Here is a 15,896-nt window from a genome sequence, read left to right on the forward strand (position 1 = left end):
GACTTCTTCTAATTCTCGGTCTCCAGTAACCTTTGGTCAATTATTCCAATGAAAACAAGCCATGAAGTAAGTTGTCTAATGGTGTAAGTCGTGTGGAAGAAAGTAGACTGTACGTGGATGTGCGTCATTTTTTAGCACTGGGTACTGAAATTTACTTTCAAACAGTAGGTGAATTCGAAGGATTTGTGCGTGTCTGGGATCGTCGAAGTCACTAATCAAAGCCTGTTTCCGGGGGGCAAAATCCAGAGATATAAACTGCAATCTGAATTGGAGAAATCAGCCAACTGGTTTCAGATATAGTATGGGTGATACGGGACTTGTCCTCTAAATACTTAATGCTGGATTGAAACACGCGATATGGCCCTTTGTGCTTGGGGAACCGAGTACACCTTTTCGTTTAACATACACTGGTACCCGGACTCCTCGCGCTCGTTTTTGAAGGCTCTTGTGAAAATATTCAAGGGTATCATCGAGCCTGCCCAGTCTACAATGTTGTGTTCAGTGCAACTCTGTAATCTACCAATATTCTATCTTGTACTTTCCCTGCAGCCAGATAGCTGTCATTCCAGGACGTTGCTAATCATCGCCAGCAACGTCGTTTAAAGAACATTTATGCATGGTCTCCAGCCCTGCCCCAGCCTGACTCTCTGATCTGGAGGCCGGCGTCGGCGCCGGCTACCCTCGCTGTCGGGCTGCGGCCGACGTGCAGCCAGATCACCGACTCCACCAGCCCACGCGCACGGCTCACGCGGGCAGCGCCCGTCAACACACCCATGCTCGCACACGCGAAAGTCAACACGGCGGCCGAGCCGGCAGCGGCGAGGCGCCGGCCCGTCCCGCCCAATGAGCATCATGTGCTCACGCTGGAATGGGCCGGACAGGCGACGCCCCGTGACTGGCGGTGCGCGCTCGCCGCGGCTGCCGGTCCGCGGGGCGGGGCCGCCGGCGGAGGTGTTGTCACCAGTCGTTACGGCTGACGCGCTGGCTCGAAGTCTCGTCATGAGCGGCATGTGTTGACAAGGTCGCGTTTTCCAAAATGACTTGTTTATTTGGGCCTCCGTCATAAACGAGGGAGCTCGTTCAGCTTCGTATGACTCAGGGGAGTGTTGATGACGGGCCCAGCACCCCGCTCCTCCCCCCTAGCTCCCCACCCCCGTTCCTATGGCGAAGCCCTTTGTTAAGCTCGCTACTGGAGATGTTCGGAAATAAACACAACAGCAACAAGAGATCATCATGTCCATGCCAGTCAATAGCATGAGTAAGAACTGCGGACCTACAACGGTGCTTAATGAGTCCCAAATTTGAGCCAAATTACCGATATGCAATGTAACAATGGCATTAACAACTAGCGCGGCAAGCGTTCGCGGGCAGTTTAGATGCATTGTCAACAGGCAAACTTTGCAAATAGCAACAGACAAACTTTGCAAATAGCAACAGGCAAACTTTGCAAATAGCAACAGACAAACTTTGCAAATAGCAACAGGCAAACTTTGCAAATAGCAACAGACAAACTTTGCAAATAGCAACAGGCAAACTTTGCAAATAGCAACAGACAAACTTTGCAAATAGCAACAGGCAAACTTTGCAAATAGCAACAGACAAACTTTGTCGAAATGTGCCACAGCCAAGCATTGCTCGTTTTGAATGTTTCAGTGGATCGCATTTTAATGACACTTTCCGTCGGCTGGCAAACCTAAAAGGGTTAGTCTTTTCCTGCCGTCATTTATTCATTCCTTTAGTTCCTTTTCATAGAAGTTAATGTTCTCACAAAACCAATCATTGTGACCAAGACAAACGAAATATCAGTTTTGGATGAACCCAACAGCATGCATTTGTCAGCAAAACAGTACAGCAGCCTTTCGCTTCAATGATTAAAGGCTGCTCTTTATGTTAGTAGCCTTTATCATCAATTACCAGAATCCCCCAACGTCATTGATTTAGCAGCCTTGCATCATTCACCACCCACTTCTGAGAGCATGTCCAGAATGGGGGACCAATCATTAGCTGACCCAGAAGTGTTTTGATCCGGCTTGACCATAGATATCTCAGTTGTCAACATTGGTCGGCATCTGTTGTCCGTATTATATCTATGGGCTTGACGGCGCCTTCCTGGTTGAAAGCGAACATCTTTGGTCTCGGTGTTTTCAGAGTTACAACAATGGTTGCTTTCGTGCCGCAACTTCGAAAAAGCCTCGATCGCAAATGTTCGCTTGACTGCATCGTTGGGTAATTTGTACTGTCATTCAAGCCTAAACTACAGATACTGATGTATGATGTCGATGCTATGTTGGCCGATGAGCATTTTCATGAGAGTCATTTCTAACGACATGTCCAATAATTTCGGATTTTAAGATTAGGTCTTTGGTCATGAATATAAAAAATGGCATAGCAACGCCCCTTATCACTACTGGAATTTCCATCATTGATTTTTGTGAACACATCAGGATTTCAGATTAAAACAGAATGCTGTTAAATGTACGTTTCACTCAAAGATTTCGAATAAGGCATGTTTGAACCACAAAGGTAAGATCTTTAAAGTCACGCTTAGACGAGTCGTTTGAACGTGACGTGCTATGTATGGACGGTGAATGCCTAAAGCTGATATGGTGTTACTCTGTTCCCGAAATTTACCAAAGCGTATTCACATAAGCCAGGATATCTGGCAGAAATGCTGCCATGAAAATGCCATCGGGCAGAAAACATCGTGTTGAATGCTTAACGCAAGCCGTCACTCTCGGCGCTGGCCGCACCAGCCTGGCGAGCCTCAGCCACTCTGAAGCGTGAGCCGAGGCCTCAGCCAGCGCCGGCCTGGCGTTCGACAGGCCGCCCGCATTACAAGCCATTAGCGGGATAGCGACGACAGCGGAGTCCGGCGCTGGCAGTGACGGATGGCGGAGGGGCGGCGCTCGCTCGTCACGGCTCGTCACAGGCCCGACATGATCTCAATTAGCGCCCCGGGGGTCGGCCGCAGGTGAGCCGCCCCCCGCGTCACGCGTCCATCCTCGGCCCGCTGCCGGAGCGACCGGCGCCGCCGGAATGGTGCCACCGCGCGCTGGTTGTGTCACGCGGTGGCTGGTTCTGTCACGCGGCCGGGTGACAGACGCGCTGCCACCGGAGGGACGAGGGGAGCGCTGACACACAGCCACACCAGGCGTGGTGAGGCCGCTGTGTGGCGTAGGCACTCTGCAGACACGGGAGGAGCTAAAGCGGTGGTCATTGAAAGTTTAGAGCATTTTGGTTGGCAAGGTCATGGCTGTACCCAGCAGTGTGGGCAGATGAAAGATCCGAGGAAAAGGGAAAGCTTGGAAGTCACAAAATATCAGTGGCTCAAACAATCCAGTGATGTATTGTGTGCTACCATGAAGACTAAAATGCGAAAGGCAAAAGCATAAACCAATTCACTTGGTACTAATTCCCAAATAAGTATAAACATTGTACCCAACCGGACAGGTGGTCAGGAAATTCCACCGTTCTGCTGAGAGGCGCCTTTAGTTTGGTCACAATGCTCTTTGGTCACGGAGAAAGGCAGGCGAGTAGGAAAATGTCCTGCGCTGATGTGAAGCTGCAGATGGACGGAAGCGGGCTAGAGTAGTTGGATTTAATGAACAACTCACTAAAAATGAAGATGACAGGGTGAAACAGAGGTAAAAAGAAATAAAAACAGAGGTAAAAAGGTAAATAACTTACAGCTGTCTCCTACAAAACACAAATCAGTCGCATACCTTCCATATAGTATCTTACAGACAGTCGCATACCTTACATGCGCTCAAGCTTTGTTTTGACATCTGTTGTGTGAGAGCATAGATATGAAATAAAACACTTTTCATCGCTGTCGAGCAAAGAAACAGAATCCCATTTTGCAATCGCGTTTATTTTGTTGCAGCCCCTCAGCTGAGAAAATGCTTCTCTGGAAGCGATTCTTTGTTGGGCTTATCGTTTGCATTTATGAATGGCAAAAACATTAATCTTCCAGGAATATATTTGCGAGCGAATTCCTTCCAGCGATATATATTGACGCGCCGGCACGGTCGGTACACATCCACGTTTCACTTTTCGTCAACAGCGAGAGGTAGGCATATAGAAATAGACGAGTGTGAAATGACCCAGTTGAGTAGTCGCATTTCCTTTCGATATTTGTTGCAGCATGCGCGGCGTTTAAGGAGCGGTTGATCGGCCGTGCTCGCGCTAACCAGCACCAGATGTTGAATGGAGGAGCTCTTTCTGGAGGCTCTTGTCCAAAGTCCATTCCAAATTCCAAGGATGAGCCCGCTGTTTTTTTTAAACATGTCTGTAAAATCAGGTTGTCCAAAAATTTCCAATCATTTAAGAATACGGGCATCGCTGGACCATCTTTCTCGAATGAAATGAGAATAAATAAATAGAGACCAATTTGCGACGCGACACAATGACATCGTCTCCCCAAAACACTTCAAATATTTCTGCTCCTGTCCGTCCAAGCTCCATGTAGGACTTTTGAATTTTTGGAATTCCAAAAAATTTGAATCCAATCGGAACCTACAATATCAAACGCATATTCGTTCGCGGTTAAGCACAGAATCACCAATGCTGTCCCGGTGTCATGACGGCATTCGGACGCGCTGAGCACGATGTAGGCCCCTATCACCCCACATCAGCGAAACATGGCAACCGGCGGTGTCGTCCTGCTTTTCCTTTGACCTGCCGTGACATGGAGCGTGCCCACCCCGGGCGTGGCGCAGTATCCAGCTGTTTGGTCGGACAGGTCGGGCGGTGCAATGGCTACATGAGATGTTTAGTCGGGCGGAGCGGGCGACGCCATGCGCCACGTCGGCTGTTTGGTCGGGCAGGCCGGGCGGTACAATCGTTACATAAGATGTTTAGTCGCGCAGAGCGGGCGATGCCATGCGCTACATCAGCTGCTTGGTCGGGCAGATCGAGCGACGCCATGGGCCACATCAGCTGTTTGGTCGGGCAAGCCGGGCGACGCGATGGCTGCATTACAAGTTTGGTCGGGCAGACCGGGTGACGCCACGCGCCACATCATCTGCTTGGTCGGGTAGGCCGGGCGCAGCAGTGGCTTCATTAGAAGCGTAGTCGGGCAGAACGGGTGACGCCACGCGCCACATCAGCTGCTCGGTCGGGCAGAACGGGTGACGCCACGCGCCACATCAGCTGCTCGGTCGGGCAGGCCGGGCGACGCGATGGCTACATTAGAAGTTTGGTCGGGCAGACCGGGCGACGCCATGGGCCGCATTATGTCATCGGTAGTGGCTGTAAATGGCTAGCTGGACCCGGCGGAGAATGCTCTTTGGACTTTATAACGTCAATTTGTCTTGCTTGAGTGGATTTACAAGGGCCTGATTCCTCCTATGAACGATAAATCCGAGGCGGCGCGGAAGCTCCGTAACCGGAATGCTCCACGGCGAGGAGTGGCCCATCTTTGCAAATATAAGAGCCGAGCCGCCCGCCGCCGACAGTTGGCACATGAAAAGGAAGGCCATCAGCGGTGGCGACGTCGGCCCGCGTATCCCCGCATGGGTCGCTGAGCACTTGAGCAGGCGACCACAGCTGGCTTCATGTCGGAGGAGTGTCACCAGGCCGGGCCGGACCGGCGGCCAAGTCTGCGGGAAACGCTGACACCGACTCTGGGGATCGCTGCTGAGTCTTCACCGCGGGAATGCTGTCCAGAACGACAGCAAGCAGACCCACAGTCGTGCTCGTCCGTCGTTACCTGTGCACGGTGGCTCTGAGAATCTTGTGAAATTCTGCGTTGCGAATTAATAGGCACCTCTTAAGAGATCGTTGCGAGGACGAAATTCACGCAACAAGAATGCTAACTCGCGCTGAAGGGAGTGTTCTAAGTTTGCAAAGGGTTTTAAATTGAAAAGCCCTCTTGAAGATCATTTGGTACAGTTCACAGTCCTGTCCTTCTTAAGTCCTAAGTCCCTCAAGTTTCTGAGCTACACGTTGCGAAGACATGAAGACCTTTTCGGGGGACACTATTTTAAGGTCACCCAGACAATCATTACGACATGATATAGCCATGCCTCGATTAAGGGCAATACAAATGAAATTGTCGTGTCATTCATACCTGGCATTTGTTGAGCATAAAGTTCAGATATAACGGCCGTCATTTGGCTTTCAATCAATGTCGTGTAGGACACGGTGATGTTATCAATGACCTGTTAAGGAGCATATCTACTAAACATAGAAATTAAGTTGACCAGGACAGTCTTTTCCAGTCAAAAGTTCACTAATAGTTATAAGTGAGCTCATCATAGCTGATGCTTATTTCACTATCCTCAAATGTGGGATATTCCCTTTAAGTGTGCTGTATGCTACAAAAGCCAAGCACCCATTGTGCTTAAGCAGCCAACCTTCCCCACGTGAGGCATTGGCCGTTTATGCAAATGTCATGCGCCTTCCGAGCATAAGTCAACGCGCCTAGCCTCAGGGTGACTCACTGTTGTAATGCTGACCAACGGATTGATGCGTGCTCGCTGCGCTGCTGGCGCGATCAGGACGGAAATCATCACCAATTTATAATGGCTTTGCCCAGTAGCACTCTCATATCAGGGTTGGATGGGCAAGCAAATAGAATTGTGAATTGCTCACTGCCTCTGTGACATCTTCAGGATGGCCCTTTGATCTCATAAACTTAATCATCCTTCAACGAAGCTTTTGGGGGGTTGGTTGGGTGGCATCGTGCACTTGCCATATTGGGCTCATTCGGCCGCGTGATTGTATAGTATGAATTTAAGGATGGGGGGGAAAGAAATCAATATACGCGGCTTTGAGGTGATTAATGACAAGTGGACAATCGCGCGTATGCCAACACTGGATAATACGGAAAGGTGTAAAGTGAAAAAATGTGCTTATGTTGCATTCACCATGCTGTGTTCTGCCCTGTCCTGCCCCCCCCCCCCCCCCTACGCACATTCCTCGGCAGAGCTCTTGTACGCTGCCATTGGTCCTCAAACGTACCATAACTGATTGGGCTCCTGATTTCCGCCGTACACACATTTTCTATCTTACATACATGAAACGCACAAAGGGCCAGAAGCGTTTTGACTATTTTTATCTTCGCAAGCCGGTCATCCGCATCTTGAAATTTGCTTAAGGCTATTAAACGTAGCTATCGACTGAACGATTGTGTTTAAATATAACAGCATTCTGCCTGTGGAAGTTATGTGTGAATCCACGCCTCATGGTTTGCTTGGTCCGTGGCCGATATGTTACCAGTAGGTTTAGACGCATGTAACTGAGCTCAGTTTCGCCGCAAAACATGCTGTAAACACGCCTGTGGGATCCGGGCTTGGTCCGTAAGCTTTGAGCATCACGCTATAGGGAGGTGCACAATGTGCACTTTATTACTGTACGGGATGCTCCACCAAATTACCACATTCAAAATAAAAGGATCTTTGAAACTATTCAGCGAATCTTATTTGTTTCATACGAAATATTGATTTATGGAAGTTTTTTGGTGAGCGATCATTCAGTGTTTGAGCTGAGATAGCTAAGTAAATACAGGAGAACCAAACCTGCTAAATTTTACTTGGAACTCGCTTATATCATTTTTATCTTGGCCGGCGCACTCACGCAACCTTATCCTCCTGGATTTGTGCCTATGGGAAAACGTCAGGAGCATACGGATGCTGTGTGCGTGACAAGCCCGCAGACGCTAGGTCAACTCAAGTGAGCGGGAAGAACTGCCATATGCTGGGTAACGTCGGACATATGTGCTCGCATGGCCCAAGAGGGAAAGAGGTATGCCACCATGTGTATTGAACGGAAATGAGGCCACTGGTAACGCGTTCTCTCGTGCGTGCTGAGCTTGGAAAATAGTCCTATAACTGTATAAGGCTACACTTACATGCATCGCCATGTAGGCAAAAATGCATATTTTGTTTGAATTATAATTGAAGGAGCTGTGGAAAAACAACTACGATACGTTTTAAGGAAACCCTGCACGTTTCAAAGCAAACGAGTTGATAATGATGATAATAAATGTTTGAGCTTGCGCGACGAAAAAACACACCAAGATAGCATCACGCGCCGAAAACGTGGCGATAGTTAAGACGATTTTTGGATGACTTGCCTACCGGGGAGACAGTGCTAATCAAAACATCTAATGCGACCGTAGGTAAACGGACGCGGGCACATATAACAATCTATATTGAATATGGTCCCAGGATTACGTCAGCATATATCTGTTTCCAAATCTTAGGCAATTTAAGTCTTCTGATCTAGGCTGTCAGCTCTTCCCACTTCACTCATGAAAATATGTGCTTAAATGTGCTTTCAATCAGAAGGTATTCACTATGTGCCGCTTGATGTGAGTTGGGCGCCCACCTGCCACAAATTGATCTGGGCTTACCCAGAGCTTTCCGCAAGAGCTTTTCTGGACTTTCTACCAGAGCTCGTTGTCAAAAAACAAGCATTCCTTTAGTCTCTCAGTAAGCCAACACCTGTTCGGAGCATTGCTGACCGTCCCTCAATCCTAAATCCCGCGCAATATTTGTATATGCCGTCATTTTCTTCGCAGAACGTCCTCTCCATACCAGTTATTCTCCAGTGATCTGTTCAAGTTCAGAAAAAACTGTTGATGGTTCAAGTGCTGTGCTGTAGCAGGCACCTGACGGCTCCAGAGGACGGGCACCAGCCCTGAACGGCACTGGGATCACGCGGAGGTGGTCCCTCGGTCTCGCCCGCGTGCGCTCCGATCACGTCTGCTGCCCGCCACCCCATCAGGGCGCCTCCTCGGCCTCCGACGAGGCCGGCCCGCTGCTGGCCGCCTCGTCGGTGGCGTCGGAGCCGATGATAGAGGCCACATCCGCCGGTGACACCCAGGCGGAGCCGTGGCGTCCGCGCGGTGCCGGCACGGTCGTCGGCGGGCCGGCGGAGCTAGACGTCAGCGTGGTGGCCGAGCGCGCGCCGATCTCGTTGACGTCGACGGCGTCGCTGAAGTGGACGTGTTGCTGATGCAAGTGCAGCAGGCGCCGCAGCCGTCGCTGCCGCCGCCGCGTCAGGATGGCCGACTTTGGCGGCGGGTGCTCGGGGTCGAAGTCGCCCTCATCGGCAGTTTGGACGCGGCGCAGCAGCGCCCGTCGCCGGCACCAGACCGCCACCATGACGAACAGCGCCAGCAGCACGAGCGCGATACCGGCCGAGAAACCGCCGGTGGCCGCGTCCATACCGGCCGAGCGGAACATTGGCGCGCTGCCGACACTGACGCCGGCGCAGTACGGCGTCTCGAACGAGATGCCCTCCTGGCAGAGCAACTGGCTGACGAAGGCGTCCCGGACTGGAGGAGTGAGGTGGCAGTCGGCGCCGGCTCCGACGCGCGCCGACAGGCGCCGGCGACGCCGCGTCGTCACCGACATCGAGACGGCGCGCCGTCGACCGGAGTCGGTATTTGCACTGGCCGTTAGCTGCCGAGAGGAAGGCACACTCAGCTTAATGCGTTGCCGAACCGCAAACAGAGACGTGTCATCGAGCCGCGAACTTGCCCCAACAAGGGGTGACGGGCAAGGAGCAAAGGAGCTTACAGCACTGTGTCAAAGACTATAAATGTTGGTGACCGCTCAGAACTAGCAGATAGGTGCATTTTTAAGCTGATAGCTGTTGGATGCTGATCATTTCGGACGGCTGTGGTACAATTTTAGGGTTTCGAAGCACCTTTACTTTTGAAACGCATTGTAAATTAAGAGACCGCGATGTAAGATATAGTCGCAAAGTAACTAAACCAAAGTGTTTCAATGGTGCCGCGGGCTCGTTCTCTTACCGACTGAGCAACGAAATCGAACCATTGAATGCGAATCAAATCCTCTCGACTTAAACATGGCAATCGGACAGGAAACGGATTACTCCCTAGACCGGGTGTGTCACAAACGGGAGTTCAGTATTGGCTGATCAAACTGAGTGTGCCAGAAATGCCAAAACCCTGGCTAAAATTTGCATAATTTACAGCAGCCGCTGAGAGCATTACCGGTGTTGCGCGGCTTTCGTCTGCCGTTCCATTAACCCTAGTTGCTGCGCGCGTGCCTCCTGGGATTTCGTCTGCTGCGTCGTCAACGCTCTCGGTTGAGCCGCTCCCACGACGGCGGGGAAGGCGCGTGACGGATACAGGGATCGAGGGGCCCATTCCAGGCTGGTGAGTGGCTCGGCGGATCGACAACAGGCGCGCCAAATAGAAGGTGCGAATGCGGCTTCCATATGCCTCGCTTCTGACAGAAAATGCCTCTGAAATCCTCAGCACATCCATCATCGGCGCTGTTTATTTTCGCATCGTGTCGTTTTGCGGCGCGGGAGGCGGGCGGAGCGTGCGGAACGGGCCGGTGACTGCGTCAGTGGCCGTCACTGGGAAGATTTATCTCCCGGCCGGTCCGGTCCCAGCCTCGCTGGCCCGGCTGCCGGGGCACGTGCGACCTGGAGTCCCTGGCACGCTATCGGCACCGCTGCAGGCGAGCTGCGGACGGGTGTGGTGCCACCCCTGCCGTACATCACGAGGAGAAAGGTCTGATGCGTGCGGGTCGCGGTACATTCACCGAACGGTTGCCAAGCGTCACTCGGATATTGGTTTTGTTTTATGATCAATGGGTTGAAGAGGCTTGGGCAACCATTCCGTTATCCCTCTGAAGTTGCGTCCTTTGTGACTTGAGACGTCAGCCCAGAGATCTTAAGATTATCGTCCCTCGGCGTAAGATCATAACAGTTGGTAGAATGACATGAGATGACCGGACTAATGCTTTCGCGAAGCACGACGCGACCAGGCTAAACCAGACTGCAGGTATTGTGCTTTACATGCGTCGAACACGTATCTCTCTCTCAGAACCAACCGCCAGGCGCGTTTGTCTTGCCCGATCTAAGCGGACTTTTGCAAGGAACAACTTCGGATGGATGTTTCTTAGAGCTGCCTAGAAGCATAAGGATTATAGACCATTTGATGTCTTTCTCCAACATTGACGTCTATGTCAGGAACGATATGAGTGACAACAGTTAGCATGCATACGCTACAGACAACTTTTGACGCCATGGGGGCTGACAATTGTTAGTGCTAATGCGTTCGTTAATTGTTTGCAGAAATGAATGTTGTGGAATTGTACATGTTGTAGGGTATCGGTTATTAAGGCACTTACCTAGCTGTATCCCTTCGGTGTACCGCACTACTCAGCCAAGTCTTGCACAATGTTTTTCTCACAAATTCTCGCCACTGCGTCGGCTCTCACTATTTGTGATTTTTCCCGTGCCTGTAATGCCTGTTCCCTGAGTGCTCCATGTCGTCTCAATAATCACTCATCCCGGACTGGGAGATGTTTTGTCCATCTAATAGAGAGTTCTGGAAGTCCCAGTGGTCACCTCGGTCATTAAGACACCGGACGATGGCTGCATCCTGCTGCAGATTTGATGCCAAGCTTTTTGTTCGCTGCTGAGGTTCTGAAGAGCTCTGCGTTAGCCGCTATGTACGGCCTTGGTCAGCCCCACCTTAGTCAGCTTTTTGTGGCAGGCTGGAAGCCGGACGGTAAAAGCATTTCAGAGCTCGGCTGGTGGTGGCACGTGACTTTCCGGCATTGCTACATCTTTCGAAGAGAGTTGAAAGACGCAAAGTCTGGCCGCAGCAAAGGAAGTCTGTGGCGGTCGCGGCGTTCTTTACCGGCTGATTTAGCGCAGAAAGGAGAGGGTTTTGCCGCGCTGAAATCGCGGTGGACCAAATGTTAGGCGCAAATGGTGTGCTGAAACCGACCTTGCCCTGATTGAGCGTGGTTTTGCAGCTGCATTGCTTTATTTTTGCTTAAGTATTTGCATGGGAACTGTGTGTCCCGAAAAACATGTCCCAAAGGTTCAACATATCTTAAAATGTCACATATTGTATCAAGTTGAGTCCCTGTCTGGTAGCAAATAAAGATAATAATGCTAGCATGAGAAGGGCTACCTCAACCAAATCCGATTTTCTGGGCGACCAATAAGGATCTAAGCAGCTAAAAGGACCCGAAGTGTTCAGATGGTCGTTGGGGACACAACACCAAAATATAAGTTAAACATGCTCTGGTGACGAAACGGATCGGTGAGTGTCCAGTACACCATCAGCAGCCAAACAGTAATCTAGTTCGTCAGAAGGACCCATGAACCAATCACAAGATCCACTTCATGACCAAAGGGATCTTGACGGCCAACACAGCATCTGATTGGTCAGAGGGTACGCTACCGACCAGAGGTTCCTCAGTAGCCAGAGGGGCTGCTCCGTGGTCATCAGGACTCTAAGCACCTAAAACGAACGTGCGCGTGAGAGTGAACGTGAACAGCCAGGGTTCCTTGAGCATACGAGGCGAGAGAGGTCAATTTGACCTACAAGCGGTTAAATTGATGATGGACAGCACCTAGGTGACTTTTGTGTAGCAGGGGCTTTCAAATGCTAGAAGTGCTCCAAGTATATATAATGCTCTAGAGCGGCCAGAGCGCCGACGGTAGCCAGTTGAGGTTCACTGATCGGCAGGATGGACCCCAAAGCAGAGAAACAGGGTTTGGCGAGTAGACAGAAGAAACACTTTAGAACTGTCTCATGCTATCTTATGTCAAAACAAAACTGCTTCGTACCATTTAGTACGGTCACAGCTCTCCGTATCCATTGCAAACCCACAGGTTTCAGGCGGCTCTCCGGAGCATGGGAAGGCATCCTCGACCCCCACGGCATCTCCAGTCATGACCTCAGTGATCAGTAGCGGTCGTGAGCAGTCAGAGAGAAAAATCAGTGGCCGGAGCGCTCCGTGGTGGCTAGAGTGACCCCTCGGTAGCCACTGAGCGGTCGCTCTGAAAAAAAATGCCCATGGGCGGCCAGAGAGGCACCAAGCAGTAGACAGTCCTGGACGTTTACTGAAGCTCTTGACGTCCAGGGGACCCCTGAGCGGCGAAGGTGACAAAAGGCCAGATATCCAAGCCAAGCCAAGGACAAATTTTGTGCAAACTCCCTATTAGTTTTGCCACGGTAGCCGTGAGGAACCGCTACACCGACGGCGCCGGGAGAGAGGGGGGGGGGGGGGGGGGGGGGAATTCCTTCTTTTACGTAGGGTAGAGATAATCTATTTGGCGTCATTAGTGTCAGGCCTGATTCTGAAGCCAGCAAAGATCAAGCAATATTCCAATTGTTCTTTTATGCGGGATTTATGACAGCTCTGCCAGGAGAATGTTTCACTACGATCGACCACACCAACATCATTTTATCGCATCAACATGTCATGTACTATTGTTCAAATGCTGTCTCTGACCACGATCCTTTTACATAACGTCCCAGCGCCCCAACACTTTGGTACACTTATACGCATGCCAAATTGCAATTGTGGCGTAGATTCCGTGAAATACATACATGGCGCGCCAGATTAACTCGTGGCCTACACAAAAATACACGAGAGGCCTACACGAACAACGATGCGTCTCCCGTCACACCGATTGTTCTGCCTTCCACGAATGATCTTTCAATGATGTGATGGCTTGGCTTGATGGCATGGCTTGATAATTGATTTCGCTCCTACCTTTAGAAGATCCGGAAAGATTATCACCAAAACTCAGTTTTTACGGTAGTCGTAGTGTTTCACTGGTTAATAAAATAGGATAGGAATGAGTACTATTTTGTGTTATTTTGCGTCACTGAAAGAACGTGACAGGGACGGTAACAAATACGATGCGTTATACTTATTAAAAACCACCATTAGGACATATTCGTCGTCTGTAGAGTCTCAAACTCGCTTACTTACCCCCTGCCACCGTTCGAAGTTTCAAAATCGTTCAGGGTGGCATGCATGAAGCGCATGGCTTATCTTTTTCGAACAGCGAATGGGTTCTATTCGGTTACGTCAAAAACAACGCATCTTTCAACAGTGAGCAAAAGTTGAAAATGTACAAATTAATGCGACAAGTCACTCAGTTGACCTAGATCCCATTGCGTAAATAATCCTAAGCAAAAAATATTTTTTGGCAGCCCAACCTGGCCATCTTTACCATAGTAATAAAAACGCCTTGACAATCAATTCAAAGCAACGTTACAAATTTATGAATTAATCTTAAGCAATAATATTCCTAAGCAAAAAAATATTGGTAGCCCAACCTTGCCATCTTTACCAAAGCGATAGCATTGCTTTGGCAATCAATTCATAGCGATGTTAAAAATTTATTAATTTCGCATGGCACCGCATTTCCAGGTACAAACAAAGAAAGTAACTACTGTGCACATCACATGATATCAATGTCAGGACTATAGCTCTGCGGACAACGATGGGTCGACAATAAAGTATTGACAAAATCATCAAGAGCGCAACAGCAACAAAAGCAGCACAGCACATCGTGATTTGATATTAATAATCTGCCATAAAGGCTGGCGATCGCTACACCGCGTGTGTCAAGCAGTTCACCAAAGCATTTCTTTCGGCCAGCACCAAGACAAAAAAGAACTGCATATACCACCCAATAATCCTCCACTCGACACAGCCTCCACGACGAGATTGGCCAGTTGGCGTTAGCTTTCGTGTGTGTCGAGATATTCTTGAGTTCTGGCTGCCAGATGCTGCCAGGTAGTGCTGTCGTCACAGAACCATTCCATGACGCCATCAAACAATGACGTAGTGAGGTGCATTTTTACAAAATTTGAAATTTTGCTACTTAGCTTCGTTTTTGAACTTTGAAAGCTTGCTAGTAGTTGCAAGTAAGCTTTTCCCACCATATCCGGTGCCCACCTTCAAATCTTCAAATGTGGAACATTCCCGTTAACATGAAACCACAAAAACTGGACACATCTAGAAAGTTTGGGTAAGTAGGCTCGGGTAGAAGGCTAGGGACGTATCTAAAAAACTAGAAAGCGAGTAAGACGCCGGTTTCTACCCCAATGCTTGTCTGTCTGAGTTTGAATGTTAGCAGATTGCCTATCAGGTCCTCCTCGTCGGGCAAGGGTATGAAAACGACCCAGCCTGGTGACGGTTGATTACACCAATCTCCCATGTTGCCGCTAAGTACACACCACGTTCTTCCTGAACACTTGCTGGCGGAAATTTATCCCATCAGCGTGCAATGCACACTGGTACAGGACCCCCTCGACCTGTCCAAGGCCTCTCTCGAACTGATGGGCGGATTGCAGTGGGCTTTAGATAAGCTTAACTTTGAAATGCTTTGCCAGTGCAAGTGCTTTCAGCGCGTGATAAATACTTCGAAGTTCGACAGAAAATATTCCAGGTCGTTTGAAGAGAGCAGGAACACTGGCTCAATACCTTTTTGGTGCGCCCAATTCATTGACGACGCAACGCCAACGTATGCAATCTCATCCATGCAACATCAGTGAATGATGAGGTGCGACATTATTCCCGAAAGTTGCACGTCAATAGAAGCAAAAACCAAGGTAATGAAAATCGAGGCAACTCTAAGCTGCGTGATTTGTATGGTGTCCAGGCTGTGGCAATTTGCATGATATACACACACACACACACACACACACACACATATATATATATATATATATATATATATATATATATATATATACATATATATATATATATATATATATATATATATATATATATATATATACATATATATATATATATATATATATATATATATATATATATAATGAACGTGCATGGTGTCTCGGCTTCTGCCCGGTTTGCCGGTTTTCCTCTGAACGCTGCCACGCCTGTCACGGCGAATTGCAGACGGCACCGCTGATGAATATGACATTCAGACAGGTCCCGATCAAACGACAGGACGAACTCGGCCGCCTCGGCTGACGTCCGGGCCCTCAGTTTCTCGTCTCGGCATCGGTCTCGGCGGACACGGCTTCGGGACTGATATGGTCGCCATGAACGCGGGGGAAAAGGGTGCGTTGTTTGAGTAATGCTGCAATACGCTTCGGCAATGCAGTTTTCACATCGACC

The 15,896-nt window shown here is 49.6% G+C and overlaps 2 protein-coding genes across 2 annotated transcripts in view; both read right to left on the reverse strand.

Annotated features, from left to right (window-relative positions):
- The window catches only part of LOC119100581 (uncharacterized), a 29,391-nt gene extending 28,616 nt beyond the window's left edge, over positions 1 to 775 (reverse strand). The window contains exon 1 of the mRNA XM_037223662.1: positions 645 to 775. Within this exon, the coding sequence (XP_037079557.1) occupies positions 645 to 775 (131 nt within the window). The remainder of the gene's footprint in view (positions 1 to 644) is intronic.
- Positions 776 to 7,743: 6,968 nt separating this feature from the next.
- LOC119101344 (uncharacterized) lies at positions 7,744 to 11,462 on the reverse strand. The gene is made up of 2 exons (XM_037224660.1): positions 11,118 to 11,462; positions 7,744 to 9,410 (listed from the first exon to the last, which is right to left on the reverse strand). Exon 2 carries the CDS (start codon positions 9,360 to 9,362, stop codon positions 8,727 to 8,729), a length of 636 nt encoding a protein of 211 aa, XP_037080555.1. The 5' UTR covers positions 9,363 to 9,410; positions 11,118 to 11,462; the 3' UTR covers positions 7,744 to 8,726.
- Between the last annotated feature and the right edge of the window lie 4,434 nt (positions 11,463 to 15,896).

This window comes from Pollicipes pollicipes, unplaced genomic scaffold (genome assembly GCF_011947565.3).
Source record: "Pollicipes pollicipes isolate AB1234 unplaced genomic scaffold, Ppol_2.1 Scaffold_4881;HRSCAF=5763_pilon_pilon_pilon, whole genome shotgun sequence".
Taxonomy (NCBI): domain Eukaryota; kingdom Metazoa; phylum Arthropoda; class Thecostraca; order Pollicipedomorpha; family Pollicipedidae; genus Pollicipes; species Pollicipes pollicipes.